Source organism: Lissotriton helveticus, chromosome 7 (assembly GCF_964261635.1).
Source record: "Lissotriton helveticus chromosome 7, aLisHel1.1, whole genome shotgun sequence".
NCBI classification, from domain to species: domain Eukaryota; kingdom Metazoa; phylum Chordata; class Amphibia; order Caudata; family Salamandridae; genus Lissotriton; species Lissotriton helveticus.
In genome coordinates, this window is record NC_136068.1 from 401,653,782 (window position 1) to 401,676,365 (window position 22,584).

At 45.2% G+C, this 22,584-nt stretch overlaps 1 protein-coding gene across 6 annotated transcripts in view; it reads left to right on the forward strand.

Annotated features, from left to right (window-relative positions):
- CBFA2T2 (CBFA2/RUNX1 partner transcriptional co-repressor 2) overlaps positions 1-22,584 on the forward strand; it is a 397,115-nt gene that overhangs the window by 257,418 nt on the left and 117,113 nt on the right. For all 6 annotated transcript variants that reach the window (XM_078652273.1, XM_078652269.1, XM_078652270.1 and 3 more), the window contains exon 8: positions 18,537-18,729. In XM_078652273.1, the coding sequence (XP_078508399.1) occupies positions 18,537-18,729 (193 nt within the window). The remainder of the gene's footprint in view (positions 1-18,536; positions 18,730-22,584) is intronic.

The window sequence follows — 22,584 nt, forward strand, 5'->3', positions numbered from 1 at the left end:
CATAGCAGGCTGCAAGTTTTGGTGCAGAACAAAGTGAAGAGTTGACATGGCTCACATCCCTGTGTGCCATGCCTATAAACCTCTGCCATGGCATAGGTCAGCGGCCCCTCTAGGTTGGTACACTATACTGGTGGTGAGGGTTCAGGTGCATGAGCTCTGTACCCCTACAGTGTCTGGACCAATTCTTAGGCACTGTGAGTGCAGTAATGCCATTAAGAGTGTATGGTGCTGGGAGTTTGTCATTACAAACTCCACAGCACCATAATGGCTTTACTGAAAACTAGGAAGTTTGGTATCAGGCTTCTCAGCACATTAAACCCACACTGATACCAGTGTTGGATTTAATAAAAGAAATGCACTCAGACGGCATCTTAGAGATGCCTCCCTGAAAATCGATCAGCCTCGGGTGGATTCCCTTATTGGTACACCCCGGCCTGCCACCACGAGACATGTTTCTGGACCCCTGGTGTGGGAACCTTCGCTCGTGAGCCCAGAAACAAAGCATTTCCTGGGCGGAGGTGGTCACACCTCCCCCATGCCAAGAAGAGCCATCTGAGGCATTGGCGCTTCAAATGTCTTGCCGCCTTTGTAATGCGACCCACAGCGTCTCCTGCTAATAGGACAGGTACCCTTCTTTACTCCCCTCCTTTCTGACAGGAAAACAGGTGTGAAAAATTAGCACAGCCCAGAAGGTGTCTCCACCTCTGCCAACCCCACCCCTCAGGAGGGGGAGGCGAGGTGCAGCCTTCTCTTCAGTGCCAGCCATCTTGCAGATGGCAGACACTCTCGAATCAGGACTAGGGATTGTGCCTACTCCTCAACGTGGGGTGAGCACACAAAGGGTGGTGCAGTAACCCTAAGGTCAGTAGCACATTGGCTACTGACCTCAAGACCCCTAAAACAAAAAACTAAATACAGTATTTAGGGGGTAGCCCTGAACCCCCCAAAAAAATTCTCGCAACCTAAGAAGGGCGAAAGAAGACGCCCAGCAGAGAATACTGCAGAGAAAAACTGACTTGTATGAAACATTAAAAAACTGCAAATAAGTAAAAACTGTTTAACCTACCTTTTCTCTTGGAAATGTCCCAGTAGATATCTAAGCATTTCACACTGAGTAGAAAACGTAATCCATAAACTGATCTGTAAAATATTCGAACAGTAATTTCCACTGGATTGAAAGCATTTACAAATCTGTAACAAAGTCATTTTCATTCAGCTTTCTTGTATTGTTTAACCTGCTTTGAAAAGTACCATTTACGCTTACCTGTACCAGGCTTACTTGGTTCTAGAAAATAAATATAACTAAATAACATTTTTATACAAATCAAATAGGTGTGAGTGTAGTCTTTGTGTGACATAATTTGCTGATTGAGTTTGTACAACAAATGCTTAACACTACTTACTGCTCGCCCACACTACCACAAATAGAGTAAGGTTCTATTTACTTTTATCGCTGCCTACCTTTGGAGTTCCACTGGACTCTACACATTATACCTCATTTTGGTATAGTAAATACAAAGCCAGCTTCCTACACACGTGGTGCACAAGCTATTGTCTCCCCTGTGTGCAAGGGCAATGTAAAAAAATGTGTTGCATACTGTGCAGTTGGGCCAATTGTAGCCCCTAGACTTGAAACTGAAAACCTAAAGCACATTCTAACTCTGAAAAATTAGCTGTTCTAGCATTTATGGGAATCTTTCTTTAAATGGTATATGCGTAGACGCTACATGGCCCTAAAATCATTACCTCACAAAATATTGTTGTGTGAATATTCAATCAAATAAGGAGGCTCAAATGGGTCAGATAATGTTAGAACTTCTTTTTTGCACTATTCTCCCTTCCATACCGTTTCCACAGGGGAAAAATACCACTACATAATCAATGCAGATCACGTGAATAGTTACCTATAACAGTAGTTTTGTGGTTTGAAAGTCTTCTCGATTCATATGTGAACATCCCACCTACCTGATGAATGTTAGTGTTCTAAAACATAAAAATAACAAGCATTGGCATAATCATAGGTCTCGCTTTTGGGACCTTATAAGTATTTAGTTATGCAGCACAATATCCTTGGTGCAACAACATTAACCGTTGCATGGCTAAACGCTTATACGGTCCCAGAGGCGAGACCTATTGACATTTTGAGTTCTAGCCATAATTCCTTATGCCCTGATGATGGTGCCAATACTCTATAATGGGATTGAAACATCATCGACAAACACTATCATGACTCCTATCATTGATATATAATTTGATATGTGAGCATTGGAACTTTCTGCAATATGTGACCTGTTTTGCAAGTCTTAATTATAGTTACATGTAAAATGTCTGAGTTCTAAAGGTTCTTGACCTTTTTTCTGTTGTGTTTCCTACTTCAATGTTATGCTATATGCATTAATAAAAGCATTTGCTATTCCATTAGGAAAACTAACATAGGTTTAATTGTATATGTAATATGGTTTAAGAGATTTTATAGTTAGGGACGACTGTTCCTTAAAACACTGATACCCATGGTCCATTAAATACCCTTTGGTTTCCCTTGTTCCTTAGAACACATAAATATACACTTATCATACAAAGAGGTACCCAGGCTGACAGAAGAAGAAACTACCATCAGAGAGTACAAAAGGCAGCATATCTGTAGGCCTTAAATACAAAAAAGCAAACATTCAGAAGGTCTTATATCCAGACCTCTACAATTACAGGAATTCACCGTGCCGTTAACAAAATGTCTGAGATTTTCATCACTTCATTTAAGTCCCCATATAAGTCCCCATATTTACCACTACGCAATATTGTGAGGGTTAACAAGGAAAGCATGTTAGAAAAGTAGGGAAAGGCACATCTGAATTATTCTTAAATCACCATCATGCCCCAAGGAGCCTTAACTCTAGGAGCTGATATAGATGGCGGAGAAGGTGTTAATTCCAAGAACAATTAAAATCTAGTCACTTGGAAAAAGACTGGTGAAATGGCAGGCCTCTGTCCGTTCCAAAAATGTCAGGCCAGGGTCTGTGGAAAAAATATTCGAAAGCACAGATGCCCTCAAGGTTTTGATTCCTCTTGACACTTCACAACATTCTGGAAAGAAACTAACTTGCAGAAATACAATTTTCACACATTATTGAACATCTATTTGTGCAACGTAATCAGCAGCAAAAAGAATGTAGAAACAGGCAGTTTTATTTCCCGTTGTGATGAGGTATTACCTCATTTGCAATCCAATTTCCGGACTCTTTAAATTATAATATACATATAGATTTTAAAGTGAACTTTATGTGCAAACAATTTAAAAGAATTTATATGCATATCTGATCTCGCTTGCATGCTTCCCTTCATGAATCGCTGCAAAACTCACTTTAAAATGCAGTCATAGTCGACCTTAAAGTACAGCTTTAGCACACCACGCACTCAGCCCTTCTTGGACTCTGGCTGCTTTAGTAAAAGCCGATCAGAGGTTCCTAAAGTGTATGTCTCGATGACAGCACTATCTGGTTGGGAATCTGGATGAAGCAAATGGGCCTGCTGGAACATTTACGTGCTCAAAGTAAGACTTTGGAAACACATAATCGAAAAACAACAGGAGGGTGGTAGGAATATAAAGCTTGCGCTATAGCCTATGGCGCATGCACAATTTGGAAACTGTATTTAAGTTGGCTCTCGGTAGGATTAATGACCTGAATGGTGAAGTCCAATAAATCCTGTAATTTGTTATTATTGATACTGTCCTTTTTTTTTTACATTAAAGTGTGCGTGCTTCGAAAGTGAAATGTGGTCTAAAATTAAAAAAATATTTATGACATGTAACAGCGCTACGAAAATGTGTTACTTTTGTCTTTCGCTTTTACTGGCCATATTACTTTAACTAAAGTACATCTTGTACCCTTAAGTGCTATCTTTGGCATGATGGAACCCACGTATGTCATAACGAGGCAATTATTGGCATCGTTGGCATCTTGCAGTCATAATTGGTACAATGCTGTCTCTGGTAAATAAACGTTGGTATATTGTGGTCAACGTTGGGACCATCTCTGGTTTGCATAATAATGGCTATGCATAGTGGAGGATATTCTCTGTGAGTATTCAGGAGTCGATGATGCCTGTGACGTGGCTGTAGTTATTCCGGTCACAATCCCTGGGCATACTGCTTTACAAAGTGTTTGCACCCACCCACAAGACGATTGCTATTAAGGTACGAAGTCCGAGTGCAAGCCTGTTTTGGCGGCAGTATGTCACAGTTTAATCAGCAAAGCAGACGGGAGTGTCTGTGCAGCGCTGCCAACTGGGTCCATGCCATGCGTGGCTCAGGCATACACCTGAGAGCTTTGTATGCCGCCAGGCTGTAAAGCCTACTTGTGATGGGAAACGTGTGGTTACACTTCTCACGCTGCAAGCTGCTGGTGGCTGTAACAGCAGCACAGCACTAGGTGTGGGTGTGAAAAGGGGCACTTTGGAGCTTATAACAGTGTCGGAGTCCATGGCAAACTGTGCTGCAGACAGGTGAATCATTTGCAGATGTTGCCTCAATATCGACCTTTGGCACTGAGAACAAGGAATGAGAAGCACATCTGATTAACAATCTGCATATCAGTCATTAGTTTGTGTGTGTATATGCACAAAATCGGCTTAAATAAACATTCGATAATCAATATGCAACTCGAAAGAGTCCTGCCATTTTTAAATGAATTTTGAAGCATGTTCGGCTGAAGGCTAATCGGGTGGACCCCCCCAAAAATTAAGCTGTTCAGATATCCAGTCCGGAAGCCAAGCGCTAGCGCACCGTTGCTCGCTCCTGCAAGGTGGATGCCGCCACATGCATGAGTGTGTGGAAAAGAGCAGACCAATTTCTAAAGGTCATCTCCTAGAACAACGCATGAGCACTAGGCTCAACCTAAAAAATGGTGGTAATGTATTGGGGCATTATAGACTTACGGTTGACGTCCTAGTGAGTCATCATAACTTCATTCATGGTTAACTTCCAAAACTAAAACTTCGAGAAATTCAGATACAACTGAAAACCCAAACATTGAATTGCGACATGGTGCTCAGTATATTACTTCATGTGCACCTAGAAAACTTTCAAGTTTCAAAGCTATTGTTAGAGGTATGTAACACGTTTCTTATGTTCAAGGGTCTCCATCCAGAAGTGGTCACTAGTGAGCAACGATGCCTGTCCAGATGCATTTATGGCAGCGCCGATGGATGGCTATCCCAATCCCAGTATTAGTTTTTAGGTCTCGCCTATTCTATCCCGCAGGGATAAATAGGCGAGATTATAGTAAGCGGAAAAGAAAAGTCTACCTAGCTGCGGATCGCGTACAGTTCATGTGAGCTATGCGCGTGCACATCATCGCCAGCCACATCACACACCACCATTTGTCTGTGCCTCGGCATCAGACTTCAAAGGCTGCCGCTACCCCGCCCCCCCGGCGTGCACATGGCACACCACCATTTGTCTGAACCTTGGCATCAGACTTCAAAGGAATGCACTCCCCCGCCCCGGCCACAGCAATGCCGAGAGCTTGGTTTTTGGTTTTTTTTGCATCCATTTCGCAGGGAAGCCGTGTTTGTTCGGCGTTCTCTGCACCTTTCTCGTTTTTTTTTCTGGACGAAAATGAAAGCCTACAGTGCTTGTTTACAGTAGCCTTGCTCCTCAAATGCTGTTGCTGTGTTGCCATCTCTCTAGGGACACTCAGCTTGAAAACACTCGACTTGCTAGCTGCAATGCTACAACCGCTATGCTTTGCCTCGAGACACGTTGATCCCTCGCAGACTGTGCTGACTGCCCCTCCTGATCCTGAAACTGACCAACGCAGTCACCACGCAGTCTCTTCTCTCTGTCTTATGATGTCTGCCCTGCCACCCTTTTCTTCGGACCCTCACACCTCCTCACCCTCACACACCCTCACCCCTTCACCCTCACTCCCGTCACCCTCCCTCACCCTCAGACCTCCTCACACCCCACACCCCTTCACCCTCACAACCCCACAACCTCACCCTCACAACCCCACACCCTCCCCTCACACACCCTCACACACCCTCACTCACCCTCACTCACCCTCACTCACCCTCACACACCCCCTCACCCGTCACCCTCCCTCACCCTCACACCTCCTCACCCTCACCCCCTCACAACCCCACACCACCCCACACCCTCCCCTACACACACCCTAACACCCCCTCACCCTTGCACCCTTCACCCACCCCCTCACCCCCCCACACCCCCTCACCCTCACACCCCCTCACCCTCACACCCCCTCACTCTCACACCCCTCTCTCACCCTCACACCCCCTCACCCTCACACCCCCTTACTCTCACACCCCCTCACTCTCACACCCCCTCACCCCCCCTCACCCTCCCTCACACCCCCTCATACCCCCTCACCCTCACACCCCCTCACACCCCTCACCCTCACACCCCCTCGTCCACCCTCACCCACTCACTCACCCTCACTCACCCTCACACCCCCTCACTCACCCTCACACCCCCTCACTCACCCTCACACACCCTCACTCACCTTCACACACCCTCACTCCCTCACACACCCTCACACTCCCTCACCCACCCTCACACTCCCTCACACCCCCTCACCCCCACACACTCACACCCCTCCTCACCAGCATAGCATAACAAAACAGCATAGCATAGCAAAACACAACAAAACATAACGTAGCATAACAAAACATAGCATACATAACAAAACATAGCATTCCAAAGCATAGCAAAACATAGCATAACAAAACACAACAAAACATAGCATAGCATAACAAAGCAAAGCTTAGCATAGCATAACAAAGCATAGCATAATAAAGCATAGCATAACAAAGCATACCATAACAAAACATAGCATAGCAAAACAAAGCATAGCATAATAAAACACAACAAAACATAGCATAGCTTAACAAAACATAGTATAGCAAAACAAAGCATAGCATAGCAAAACACAACAAAACATAGCATAGCATAACAAAACAAAACATAGCATAGCATAGCATAACAAAACAAAACATAGCCTAGCATAACAAAACAAAACATAGCATAACAAAACAAAGCATAGGATAGCAAAACTAAACATAGAGTAACATAACAAAACAAAGCATAGGATAGCAAAACATAGCATAGCATAACAAAACAGCATAACAAAACAGCAAAGCACAACAAAGCATAGCTTAACAAAACACAACAAAACATAGCATAGCATAACAAAACATAGCATAACAAAACACAGCATAGCATAACAAATCAAAGCATAGGATAGCAAAACATAGCATAGCATAACAAAACAAAACATAGGATAGCAAAACAAAACATAGCATAGCATACAGCATCACTCCGCACCACCACAGCTTCACTCAGGGGCACCACAGCATCCCTGAACGCCACAGCATCACTCGTTCGCCATCACAACATCACTCAGCGCCACCACAGCATCAATCTGTGCAACCATTCAACAACACCTGGTTCAAATATGTTCTCTCAATGTTTCAAGCTTTATTACAAATGTAACAAAATGATGTTAATATTACACTTCTGTTCTTGGATTTTCGTCACAATAAAATACACCGAACATAATCTTCACAAAAGTTATTTACAAAACTTTAATCTATTGCCATTATAAATTACAAAAACTTGTATTTAAGTATTAATTATTGAAAAAAAATTAAAAGCCATTGTTATTTGTAATATCAATACATGTAAGTCACGTAAATACAACACATATTGCATTACAAATGCTATAGGTGTCACATTTGCGAAAGTTATAACTATTGGCATTGTAAATGACAGAGCTATTAGTTTCGCTATTTTCTAAAACAAAACATGAATAAAAAATGTCATTTACAATACCAATAACTCAAACTTTCCTAATGCGAGACCTATTGCATTCCAAATGCTTGTTTTTTCTTGAATGCCAATCCAGATGTGCATGATGAGTCACATTGGTGTTCAGAAAGCTATGTAGTGTGCTTAGTAGTTAGCGTGTATGTACCCTTACCAGACTGCATTCATTGTAGTCTGCACAGATGCCCATTAGTGATGTAAGTTCCGTTTTATTTACTATCCATGTAAACTGTAAGAAATCCATACTTTAAAAGTGGAAGGATTTACTCTGTTATTCTTGCCCTTTGGGATCTCTTGGGGAGGGGGGGGGGGGAGGGGGGATTGAGGGTCGTGCCCTTGCCTTAGGCAGGAAAACTGCTATCATGAAAACATGTGTCTGTGGGTTGCAGCAGACAATGCTGAACTTGTAAAACATGCTTGGTTCGATATTTTAAAATTAATCAAGCCAAGTGATTACCCACTCATGGTTTATTAAATTGGCACAGTTTAATTAAAACCATTGCATTAAAATGTCATTGTAGCACTGCTACCACATTAAAAGCAAAGCGGAGCAGACCATCAAATTTAATTCATACACATATTACTGATGAGGCAGTCTAGTAGTTACTGTTGTAATCACATGACAGGCTTCTAAAACCAAGTATAAAATACTTTAGGGCAGAGACATTAGGGCAAAGTGCAGAAATAGTCTGTGATAAGTTTTTGGGGAGGAGGAGCTGGTAGGGCGGGGGCAGGAGGGGGAGAAAGCAGATTGTCCAAGAGTCTCACATACTTCCCAGACCTTGCAAGCACTTGCATATCTGGGAATGTAAAGCACAGGGCAGATGCCACCCAACATGTGCTGATGCCCCTTTTAGATATAGGGGTTTTAAGAGAAGTCTTCTGAGAGCGTCAGGGAGGAACAACAGCACAGAAGGTGCAGCCATGATTTAGACCTATAATTGCAGTCTGCAGGCCCCCGCCTCATTAGTTGGAGCCCATCGGTTGAAAGCCGTGGAGCGCAGAGGTAGGAGACCCATAAATATTAAATTTTTGCGGGCCACTGCGTTCAGACTATCAAGAAGGTGCAGTTGAGGTACGAGTCGTTCAAGGGAAGCAGGATAGTTGATGTTTTTAGGACCAGAATGTCCATCTGGTAGGAAATTTGTCTAACCTGCTTGTTGATAACGCTTTTCCAGGCTGTGTATGGATTATGGTCTGCAGTTAGTGATGTTTCGTAAATATGTAGCATTCTTACGGCTTTTAAAATTTGACGGTTCCATGGATTCCCGGGCTGGCGAGGGTTTCTTTTAACCGGGCTTTAAGCGTGTTGGCTGCGGCTTTTAATGCCCTTTTATATTACTTCAGGGTGTCATCCTCACAGAAAATCGATTGTCTTTGAAGGCCCAGCTCCAGTCGTAGTCTAGCCCTGTGGATGTAGTTCGGGAGATGGAATATTTTTTTATAAATGGTAACCTTGGCGTGGTCGAGACTGGCCGAGCATGCGCCAGGAAAGGCCTGGTGCCCGTAAATTAGGGCGGAAAGTAGAGTAGCTTTAGTCACCTTAAGAATGGGTTTGTTAATGGTTTTGTTAAGTCGAGTCAGACTGTCTGTCGTTGCTCAGGCTCCCTTTTTCAAGACCGCCAGATGGACCGTTGGTCTGGAAGACTCGCTAAACCAAACCCCCAGGTAGTTGTATCTTGATTTAATCTTTGCGGGCCCGATGTTCCATTGTTAAAGTTTTCTTTTTCTTGCAACGGCCGAAAATCAAGACCTTTGTCTTTTCCTGGTTAATTTTAAGAGCATTAGCTGTTTAGTAATTGTGCAACGTGCATAAGGTTATTTGGAGGCCAGACTTTGCCTGGTCCATTATAACAATGTCATCGGCGTATTGCAGAATGTGCAAGTTCGTTTTTGTGAGGCCCAGTTTTGGCAGCAGGAGACTACTTGTCTCCAGGAATCTCCCCAGGTCAGTGGTGTAGAGGTTGAACAAGAAAGGAGCAAGAACACATCCTTGCTTTAGGCTGTCAGAAGTTGGAATTTTTGCGGAGACTATCATTGAGCCAGTTCTAACTCGTACCCATGTGTTCTTATGCAAGGAGATAAGGGCTCTGAGCAGGGTCTGTGGAATCCCCCACTTATCCAATTTATTCCATAAAGTGTTACGAGACACTTTGTCGAAGGCGGAGCTGTTGTCTATAAAGCGGCAATAGAGGGGGAGTTGATTTTTTCGCGCTGCTTGTTGACTCAGGACGGTTAGGGCGGTGATGTTGTCAATTGTGTAGGCAGAAGATCGGAACCCAGTTTGAAAGTATGGTAAGATGTTATGTTCGAGGAATATGAGCTGCAGATTGTACACTTAGCATTAGATCGCCACCTGGTGTTGGGCTCGGATGATTGCATGTTGTCTTCTTGGAAGAAGTCTTTGTAGTCACGAGATAGGTGACTCCTCACTTGGACAATAGTGTGCATGGGCATCGGCTCCATCCTTGGATTGTTTTTTTCCGCCACTGGGTTCGGATGAAAGTTTTCCGCTCCGGTTAGAAATAGACTTTTCAAGCACTTGGAAGCGCAAAAATTTTTACCAAAACTCGACAAATTACTCTCGATATCGACTAACATAGTTTCGACTCCATCAGCTCTATTCCGGTCGTCGACGTCGGCCGTTGGGCCTATCCACGCTGTGAGACCTACACCACATGGAAAGGACGCCATTCAAGAAATGCCCCGGGTGTGGAGCAAAGTTTCCACACAGTGACCACCATGAGGTCTGTAACCTGTGCTTATCGCTAGAACACGACAAATCCAGCTGTACGGCCTGCGCGTCCTTTCGATCCAAGAAAACCATCTGAGATCGGAGAGCCCGTCGACACGACATGCAGAGATCAGCTCCGGAACTGGTGGATATCTTCGACGAGGAGGTTCCGCTCGTTCCCGAAGAAGATTCCGATGATCTCCAGATGGTATCAGAGGCTGACGACTCAAATGACTCCATACCATCGGGTCACCGCGTGAGAACTACTGACCCTGCACCACACACAGCACCCAGATCAAAGGCAAAGGTCAACATTCTGCCTCCGGGGCCCAGTCGCGACCAAAAATCCACTTCGACAGCCCCGCCATCGATCCCGGCTCCGAAGAAAATAACTAAGCCTTCCGGTAGCTCTGTTCCGAGCAAGCCACACGTGCCGATCCCACCAGCTCCCTCGGCACCGAAACTGAAAGAAGTCTCGGGTCCGAAACCGTCGCCTTCTAAAGACAAGCGTACGAAGCTAGAGTCCGACGCCTCGAAGCCGACGAGACCAGCTTCCACTCCGAAGACATCGTCTTCGATTCCGAAACCGACAAGGCCTGATTCCGATGCGCCAAAGCCCTCAAAACAGCCTACCACACTGAAAACAACACCCTTGTGCCAAAAATTACGCCAAAGGACACTGTAACCACTCCTAAGGCTAAAGACAAGCAGCAATCTCGTCCGGTTCCGAAAAAATCGAGGTCGACAAAGGTTTCTCAAGGAGAAGAACTCTTCCAGCCAGATCCTCTCCAAAAGAAGATCTACATTGACCCAAAGACAGGACACGTGTCCACTACACCACACAAGAAGGGAAGGCAGATGACACACCCACACCTGTGGTTCCTGCCAAGAAGAAGGACTCTGCCACATCCCCTATGCACCCTTCTTCACCAATACTTCCTTCTCCTTCATCTCCTGCTCCTCTTAACATTTCACCACAAATGTCTCCTTCTCATTCTCCTCTGTTACCTCCACACTCACCTCAAAATGATGATGAGTATAGTTTAGGAGGAGGGCTAGACACAGATGAGCCTTTCCCATACCCTACACATGATACAGACTGGGAGTACCCAAACCCACAGGATATACCAGACATTCCTGACCGACAGTCATACCCATCAATACCTTCTCCCCCAGAAGATAACATTGGCTTTGGGCACCTGTTGAACAGAGCTGCCATATACCATAAGGTCACTATACATTCTGATGAGGCAGAGGAGGATGTTCTGTTAGACACATTCGAACAATCGCAAAGATCTGTTCAAATTCTTCCCATGATCAAAGCGTCATCAAACATGCTACAGAAGTTTTTAAAGACCCTGTACGTACTTGGATTTTAAACCCTAGAATGGAGTAAAAATATAGGCCTGCACCTACAGATCCTACCTACATTAAGGGACAACTCCCATTAGATTCATTAGTTGTATCAAATGCTAGGAAGAGAGCAAACTCACAAACTTCAGGTGAAGCACCCCCACCTGACAAAGAATCCAAGGTCATAAATGCCTCAGGCAAAAGAATAGCTGCGCAAGCTACCAACATATGGCGTATAGCTAATACACAAGCCCTACTTTCCCGGTATGATAGAGCTCATTATGACCAGTTAGAGAAACTGCTAGAACATCTACCTGACCAATATAGGACAAGGGCAAATGATCTTATACAGGAAGGCAAGCTTATCTCAAATGCCTCAATCAAGTGAGCACTAGATGTAGCAGATACTGCATCTAGAGCTGTAAATATCAGTGTCGTACTTAGGATACAGACACCGCCAAATCTATGGGGGCTCTACAGTCCACACAAACTAGAGGTTCCTTTTGTCGCTCCTTTTATAGAGGGGGCTCCAAACAAACAAGTGCAGATAATACAACATCCTTCAAGTCTAACACACAAACATCCTCTTACAAGTGATACTTTAGAGGAGGATATAGAGGGAATAACAACAAAGGAAGAGGTTGTGGTAACAACAGTAATCAAACCTCTTCCGCCTCAAAACAGTGACTTTCCTCTGCTCCCCCAACAGCATTCCACTCCTGTGGGGGGCAGATTAACGCAATTCCTGCCTCTCTGGAACTCCATCACATCAGACAAGTGGGTAAGACAGATTATCCAGTATGGCTACTGCCTAGAACTTACAGCAACCCCTCCACACATACCACCCAGACAGTGTCCAATGTCTGCAGAACACCTTACTCTGCTCAAACAAGAAGTTCTGTCACTTCTACAAAAGGACGCAATACAATTAGTTCCTTTACAAGAACAAGGAACGGGGGTTTACTCGCTGTACTTTCTAATTCCCAAGAAGGACGGGACACTAAGACCAATTCTCGACCTCAGGCCCCTCAACCATTACATTCAGTCAGATCATTTTCATATGATCACTTTGCAACAAGTGCTCCCACTGCTGCAACAGGCGATTTCCTCACAACACTAGACCTAAAGGATGCCTATTTCCACATTCCTATACATCCTGCTCACAGGAAGTATCTAAGGTTTGTACTGGAAGGACTACATTATCAGCTCAAGGTCCTTCCATTCGGAGTGACAACCGCACCACGAGTATTCACAAAGTGTCTAGCATTAGTAGCAGCACATCTCAGAAGACAACAAATACATGTCTTCCCTTATCTGGACGACTGGCTCATAAAAGCAAAATCATTCAACCAGTGTGTTCAACACACACACCAGACAATTTAAACATTGCATGACTTAGGGTTCACAATCAAAAACACCAAGTCGCATCTGCAACCCTTTCATATACATCAGTATCTAGGGGCTACAATAAACAAGTCTACAGCTCTAGCGTATCCCAGTCCAGCAAGGATACAGAGCATTCAAGCCTTAGTCACAGTCTTTCAACAGCAACACTCTCTGCAAGCCAGAGTGTTCATGAGACTAATAGGCATGATGGCATCTTGCATCTTCATAGTGCCATATGCAAGACTGCCAATGTGTCCGTTACAGGAATGCCTAGCACAACAGTGGAACCAGGCTCAAGGTCAATTAACAGACCTGGTTTTGGTACACAGCCGCACTCATCGCTCTCTGCAGTGGTGGAACACCAAAAACTTGACAATAGGGCGGCCGTTCCTCGAACCTGTTCCACAACTAGTGCTCACAGCAGACGCATCCCTCACAGGATGGGGAGCCCATCTCCTACATCATACAACTCAAAGACAATGGAACAGTAAACACAAATTGTTCCATATCAACCATCTAGAGCTGCTAGCAATATTCTTAGCACTCAAAACATTCCAAGTACAAGTACAGAACAAAGCTGTCTTGATCCGGACGGACAACATGACAGCCATGTATTGTATACAAAAATAAGGAGGGACACACTCTCTACCACTGTCCCAGCTTGCACAAGACATTTGGAGATGGGCCTTTCCACAAAACATATATCTGTTGGCAGAGCACCTTCCAGGAGTTCACAATCAGATAGCAGATCTGTTGAGCCGGCAGACACAACAAATTCATGAATGGGAACTACATCCACAGGTTCTTCAACCATTCTTTTGCAAGTGGGGTCATCCAGACCTAGATCTGTTCGCCACACAAGAAAACGCAAAATGCCCAACCTTCGCCGCCAGGTTTCCACACCCGCAGTCCAAGGGCAATGCAATATGGATGAACTGGTCAGGCAGATTTGCATACACTTTTCCGGCAATACCACTAATACCACTAGTAGTACTCTAGCTCAGACAACAGTCTCTCAAACTAATACTAGTAGATCCCACATGGGCACGCCAACCGTGGTTCACCACACTACTAGAACTGTCTCTAGTTCCACACCATAAGCTACCACTGACTCCATCCCTGCTAACACAGAACTGTGGAGATGTCAGACATCCAGACCCAAATCAACTGAATTTGGCGATCTGGCTCCTGAAGTCTTAGAGTTCGTTTATCTTAACCTACCACCAGACTGTATGAACATTATTAAAGAGGCCAGGAGACCTACTACCAGAGCTTGCTATGCCGCTAAATGGAAGAGGTTTGCCATTTACTGCAACAATAACCAAATATATCCCCTGGATGCTTCCATCCAGAATATCATTTGTTACCTTTTACATTTACAAAGGTGTAACTTGGCATATTCATCCATACGCTTACATCTTGCAGCGATTGCCGCATATTTACAAAATAGACAACATTTGTCTCTTTTCAGAGTGCCTGCAATTAAAGCATTTATGGAAGGATTAAAAAGAATCATTCCTCCCAGGTTGCCACCTTCTCCAGTATGGAACCTAAACGTTGTTCTTACAAGACTCATGGGACCCCCTTTCGAGCCTTTACATAAATGTGAACTGCAATTCCTTACATGGAAAACAGCTTTCCTTATTGCTATTACCTCCCTTAGAAGAGTAAGTGAGATACAAGCATTTACACTACAAGAACCCTTTTTACAACTACATCGTAACAAAGTGGTCTTACGAACTAATACAAAATTCCTTCCAAAAATCAGAACTCCTTTTCATTTAAACCAATCTGTCGAGTTACCTGTGTTTTTCCAAAACCCAGACTCTGTGTCAGAAAGGGCTCTACACACATTAGATATTAAAGAGCTCTTCTCTACTATATAGATATAACTAAGTCTTTTAGAAAAACAAAACAACTGTTTGTGTCTTTCTCTCCACCGCACAAAGACAACCCCATCTCTAAAGGTGGAATTGCAAGATGGATTGTAAAATGTATACAAATATGCTATCAAAAAGCAAAACGTACGTTAACAGTTCCTCCTGGAGCGCACTGAACACGCAAACTAGGAGCCTCTATGGCTTTCTTAGGAAACATCCCCCTAGAGGACATATAAGGCAAAGCAGCAACATGGTCTACAACACACACCTTCACTAAACACTACTGTGTTGATGTGCAGGCCAAGCAGCAAGCTGCAGTAGGCCAAGCTGTCCTTAAAACTCTTTTTCAAACAACTGCAACAGATACAGGTGACCACCGCTAGGGGAGACACTGCTGCACAATCGATGCTAAGTGTACAATCTGCAGCTCATATGCCTTGAACGGAAAATGCTACTTACCAGTATGCATCTGTTCTTGGCATGTAGAGCTGCAAAGTAGTAAACGCCCTCCCGCCTCCCCGGGACCTGTATCTGTTCCAGTTTTATCTTACTTAGATGCACACGCATGGACATCTTTTCTTTACTTCTACTAACTCCATCATTTCCCATCATGGCGAAAAACAATGTAAGGATGGAGCCGATGCCCATGCGCACTATTGTCCAAGGGAGGAGTCACCTATCTCGTGACTACAAAGACTTCTACCAAGAAGACAACAACATGCAATCATTCGAGCCCAACAGCAGGTGACGATCTAATGCTAAGAGTACTACTCTACAGCTCTACATGCCAAGAACAGATGCATACTGGTAAGTAGCATTTTCCTTTCCGCTACCCATTTTTCTAGCGACCTGAGGAGACACCAAGCGTATACCTTAGCCTAAAGATCTAATAGGGCAATGAGTCGGTAGTTAGCTGGAAGGGAGGGATCTCCTTTCTTGAAAATTGGGCATAAGATCAAGCCTTTGCATGAGTCTGGTATCGGATAGGTAGTAAACGTATAGTTGTATAAGGGAGCTAATAGCTTAGCCCAATCTTCCAGGGCACATTTGAATACAGCAGTTGGAAGGCCGTTGGGCCCTGGAGCACCGTCGATTTTCATGGATTTCAGGAACTTACAGACCTGGGCCGAGGTGGTCAGCTCATGGGTATCCATCCGCGTAGTACTGTCAGGATCTCTGATTTCGACTTCAGCAAGGTCCAGGGTATCGCAGCAGTATTGTTGAGTCACATACTGAGACCAGGCTTCTTCACAAACTGTGTTCCCCCTGCTCTTGTTGGAGAAACTAAGTTTGTTTATATGGTTCCAGAAGTGTGTCAAGTTTTTTTTCCTTTAACAGGGCGAATGTTTTTAGCCAGTAGTCTGTTCTTTTCGTTTCTTAGCTTCCCATGTTGATTTTTTTATAGGTTTTACATAGTAAGCAGAAAGCTCTGTTCCTTTCAATTTATGCAGGCGCATAGCCCTCCTTAAGGCTCTTCTTTGGGTGACTAAGACTGGATCGAAAATCCGCTGCAGGAGAGGTCTGGGGAGTCTGTGATGGACTTCAGAGCCTATTAGAAGGTCTCGTAATTTAGCAATGGCATTGTCCCACCAGTGATGATAGTCTGTGAGAGAGTAGTGAGTGAAATTTTGGTTTATTTCCATGAGCCAAGTGCCCACTTTGTCTGCGCCTAAAGAGTCCCATTTGATACTTCTGACTAGTGTGTGCAGTTCGATCTACATTGAATGCCCCACTTCATTTATTTTGGCAGCAACAGGAACTTGCAGGTCCATTATTACGGTCAAAGGGTTGTGGTCGCTCTCCGTTCGAGTGAGGGGGTCTCCATTTTAACTAACTGACCTGCCAGAAATGGTGATGAGAAAATATAATCAATGATCGAGAGGTTCTTAAATGTTGGAGATAGATGGGCACTTGGCTCCTGTTCCAATGTCATTTGCTTCACAGAATGTAAATTGTACTTGGTTAAAAAAGTGATCATGGCTTCTTGCTCTTTGGTTGTGGTGACTAAATGAGCGTTGGATCCCAGATCTCTGATGTTAAAGTCGCCTAATAACAAAACTTCAGCAGAAGCGAACTCAAGCAAAATCTCTTCCAGATGCTAGTCCAGAAGAGCTGTTGCGAGTGACTTTGATGTTTTGGCTGTGTTGTGCTAACAGTTGATTAAAAGCAAAGGGAAAGCCCTGCTTGGAGTTGAAAGACCAGTGATTAATACAATTTGCCCTGCTGTAAAGTTCCGATAGACAGGGGTAGCTGCGATCTTACACCTGTGTTTAATGAAAATGGAGAGACCCCAGAAGGTCTACCATAAGAATTAGACTGGGATGCTGGTTGAAAAAGTTCATAGTAGCCATGAATAGCCGATGGAAACAGACACCAGGTCTCTTGAAAACAGATAATATGACTGTTGCTCAGATAGTCCACTGCTGATTTGGAATGAAGAGTTGACTTTAACCCAGCAGCATTCCAAGTGATTACCCACTCACAAAAACACTGTAGAATTTGTGAATTTCAAAGAATTCACATTGACGTTTTTTTAAAAACAAATCCCCCTCCTAACGCTAGAGGTCTGCCCTGAGCGAGCGCAGTACCCCTGCCTGCTTAGCTATGCACTTGCCCCTAATACCCGCCTTGAAGGCTTACCATAACTCCGAGGGAAAATCCACAGTCCCGCTGTTTGATTCAAAGTATTCTGTGATATCAGCATGGATTGATTCTCTAAAAACCTGGTCCCGGATAGCTCCAGGGTGGAGCCTCCAGCTAAAGGACCTATGCGCTGCTACCGGCAATATGAGATTCAGTAGCACTGGCGCATGGTCAGAGAGAGACCAGGCCAGGTGGGTGGCAGTGAGCGTCCATGCGTCTACACCACGCTACGTGAGCCAATAGTCCATCCTGGGCCAAGTTGGGCCCGCTGTGGAAACACAAGTGCCCTCCCCCTTGATGTTTAACTGCAGTTACTTAATGATGCTGGATTACATATAGTTTAAACCTGTTAGACTTTACACACACAGTGTCCTTCCACCTGTGTAAATTCTAGTTTACATGGGTGTCTGATGTATGCATGTTTAAGAGTTTGGGTGGCAATCCAATGGATTGTATGGATTAGCAGCATCTTTTTTGTGGAGTTACTCAAGGAGCTAATGTCTTCGGAGATATGCTGGTAGTCTAAGGGTTAGGGAACAGTACGAGAGAGAAAGCAAGCTCTTTTCTTTTGGGTCTTGACTTCTGCCTTTCCCCATAAGCCACAGAAATGCAGAGTATCTCGATATTGAATCTGAACTTTTCTCTCAGTGAGCAGAGGCAAAATTTTTTCATACGACTTCCATGTATTGATTCCGCACAGGCGCTGAACTGCATCCTGGAAATGGTAGAGAAGACGAGACGCTCAATGGCTGCCCTGCGTCGCTGCCAGGAGTCTGATCGCGAGGAGCTCACCCATTGGAAGCGGCGGTGCAGCGAGAGTGCTGAGGCGAGGAAGGGTTGCGAGCTCCTCATACGACAGCACAGCCCGGCGAGCTCGGATTCACTCAGCAGCGGTAAGTGAAAGGCAGCCCTCGACAGAAGAGTCTGTCTGGGTTACAGCTACCATGCTACACATCATTGTCCATTAGCGACTCTATCGAATCAGGACATCAGCTGTGCATGCCAGGTTAAACCACTAGCTGATCTCTACTGGTAACATGTTGGTGCAGGATTCCAGTATAGTATCCCACAGCTATTGCCGAAACATCACTGCCTCTGCAACGGATTCCATCCTCAGCCACCAAGCTTCTCCATAACCCCTCCCTGGAGAACAGCTTGTGGTTTCAGCTCAAAGCTTGGATGGACAGTCCCAACCCTCCTCATAGTCATAAGGTTGGTGTGGTGCTTCCTTGAGCTCCACCCCAACACCATGTATAGACCTCTGCTGCGTCCCAATCAATCAATCGATCAATCAAAGAATCTATTCGGCCAACAAAGGCCATAAAACCACATAAAAAAGGTAAATACTAAAACCACCATCAGTGTGTGACGGTTAAATAGAACAAACTAGCATGCCCTCTACAAGTTCCATATTAAGATTATATAAAACCGTCTAAACCTTCAGTAAAAACGATCATACAGGGCATAAATTATAATGCAACAAGAATGCAAATTCTGAGTTGTACAAGAAGCATGTAAAGTTCAAGTGGTTATGTGCAGAGCCATTACATACAAATATCTATGAACAAACCATGATTAAAACATATATAGTTCCTGTCAGCATAGAAACAGAAGGGGGCACATTGATCCTTAACAGCTTCTTCCTCTGTCTAAGTACGCCAGTAAAGGAGTTGGGAACTCCAACACAGATCAAGGGCGAAGAAAGCATTTGTAAGTAAATGAGGGCGGGCCTAACTTGTGCAAAATTGCAATTCTTTGGCAGCCGGATACAGGGGCGTAACACAGGCCCCCACGTTGCGGGGGGGGGGGGGGCAATAAACTCCAGGGCGGCGCTTCAGCACCGCTCTTCGGCAGGAGAGCTCCAGATTGAGTCCGGAGGGGGCCCCTCCATGTACCATGCAGGGAGGCCCCCTCAAGTTTTGTTACACTACTGGCCGGAGAATATATTTTTTTGCGCGAATAACGGTAAAAATCACAGAAGAAAATAAAATGTAGAGCATCTTGTTCTGAAAAATAATCACAGGGGCAGGGCTGTAGGGCACCTGGCTGTGCTAAACCTCTGGGGACTGCTAGGCACCAATGAATAAAGTTATATCTAAACCTAGTTAGGAGGAAACACTGGTGGGGATTATTAATATAAGACCAATAGGGTTGCCCTGAGGGGCCTGCACTCAATATCATATATTGTCTTATTGTAGGCTTGGTAAATTCCTCATCTTCCCTTGCTCCCATCCTCCTAGCCAAGAACATATGTGTTATACCCTACTAAGTTGTATTTGCATGTACTCCAGCCCTGCTGCCCCTAGCTGCTCATCCAGAGTGTGAGATGGTCATGGAATGTTGGTGTGCCTGTGATGCCTGGAAGGCCTGAGTGGATGAGTGGTGACAGTTAGAGATGGGCTGAGCAGCTAGGCAGGCTGCTCCTGGTGGGGCTGGTACCACACCAGTGCTGGCTGGATTCAAGACTGATGTAACTTGAACCTAAGACTAAATCAAGAAGACTTGAAAATACATCCTGGCTCCTGGTGTCTACCTTAACATCACTCCTCTCTCTAGGGCAAAGCTGCCTATGGTGCGTGAACAGCTCAGGCCTCCCTAAACTCTTTAACTGTTCCAGGACGTAGCCCAACCAAGGAATATTCAAGGCCCCCTCAAGCCCCAAACAGTCCTCCAAAACGCACTGATTTAGTGTAGGAAAGGGGCTTGACCAGATTTTAAGCCATCGCGTTATAGGGGCATTGCATTGAAGTCAGAAATGTAATCCTGCCCCAGATCCTGATGTATCTCCACTGCCCACCAAATGACCGTGAAGCTGCATTCCAACGTGGTCACAGGTCACCTTAACAGAGATAAGGCTTCCTCCTCACCTCCTGAACAGTTTGAAACCTAATCTCTCCCCTCCCCTCCTAACAACACAGAGGATGGACTAACTCGACCTGCCCCGGAAAGGGAAACTAGCTCCCTAAGGCACAGCAACAATAGAGATAGGACTACTTCTGGCTCCCTATATGCCACCCTGGTGGCCATCTTTGAATAGTTCACCACTGGAGCGGCCATCTTAGACTAGTCAACCATACCTACTGCCCACACTCTACCATTTAGGCTTAATGCCCCGCAACCACACAAGCTCCCCACCTCTTCTACCCACGCCTCTTCCGCCATGGAACTCTTGGGCAAGCACACCTACAAAATCATATACCCACCTGAGCTCACCAAAAAAAACGCCAAACGCCACAAACACAATTTCCTGAAGGCACACCCCGAATTACCGTGTGTGGACACCTACTTTTCATTGACCAACGGAGACACAAACAACGATATCATCTTTTACACTACACGGAGAGCACAATGGAGGAAAGCGTTCCTCTCCACTCTCACTATTCACACCACCAATAAATCAGCTCATGGCCTAACTCTTTCTATCACACCATCCCTAGTCTTCCCAGGCAGAGCCACAATCACCATCTACAACAATGGGACCATTCTACTCCAAGCCACTGATATGAACCTTGACCGACTAGACAACTTATTCCCTACCTTCTTAGAACACATCGCCAAACGGCGGACCTCCATTCCACACACATCAAGCTACACAACTTCCCCCAACTCCAATACTCAAAATATCCCGCCTTGCCCACTGCAACATCGGAATGACATCCACTAACGTTAGCATACCCCACCTCCCCGCCCCAAATTCGCCCTCTAACTCCCCTCTCAACACCTCGCCCATGGCCCACATCACGAACACTAACACCAAGACACCTCTCGACCTGATTCTATCCACACTCCTACAACTCAAAGACGAGCTCCGCACCATCAAAGAGTTTCTTCACACACCCTCCAGACAACATCGACCCACAACGATCACCACCGTATCCAACAAACGACGCACTCTCCCCACAGTCCCTCGCACTCAACGCTCTCCACACTGGCCCTCTATCCCCGTCCGCAACAACACCCACCGTCCCCGGCGTGCCCTTAACTCCCTGTCGGACCACGACTTATGCACCCTCCTCCGCTCTTTTGGCCCAGGACCGGTAAAACACATAACCCCCACGCACCTCCCCATACCTACTATTCTCTCAAATCCCCTCAGGCACCCAACACTAAGCATCAGAAGTTCGGTCCCAAACAACCTCAGAAGAGTCCCCTTATCGCTAGAACACTCGACCTCCCTTCTCACCCCCAGACTCAAATGCATCCTTCTCAACTGCAGATCGGCCCAGAGACACTCCTCCGACATTGCAGATCTCGTCACATCAATGGATCTTGACCTAGCCATATTGACGGAAACATGGCTAACTGAAGCCTCCACGCCCATTATGGACATACTAGTTCCCCCCAATTACCACATCATCAGACTCGACAGGACCGGCAAGACGGGCGGGGGAATCGCATTCATTTTCAGGAGCAATCTATCAGTCACCAAAGTCACCTCCCCCTCCCTCACTTCCTGTGAACTCTTCTGCCTCGATATCTCCAGTGAGGGCAAACCAGTATGTGCTCTACACCTCATCTATCACCCGCCGGGGGACAACCTCATCTTCTCTCAACAACTCATGGACACTATTACTTCCAACGCCGGTCGGCAGATCACTCAAATCTACCGGGGTGACTTTAATCTCCACTGGAACGACCAGAAAGACGCAGTGGTGCATAGTCTTAAATCTTTCCTTAATGCGCTTGACCTCACCCAAATATGCAACAGCCCAACACATGATAAAGGCTCCATACTCGATCTCATCATC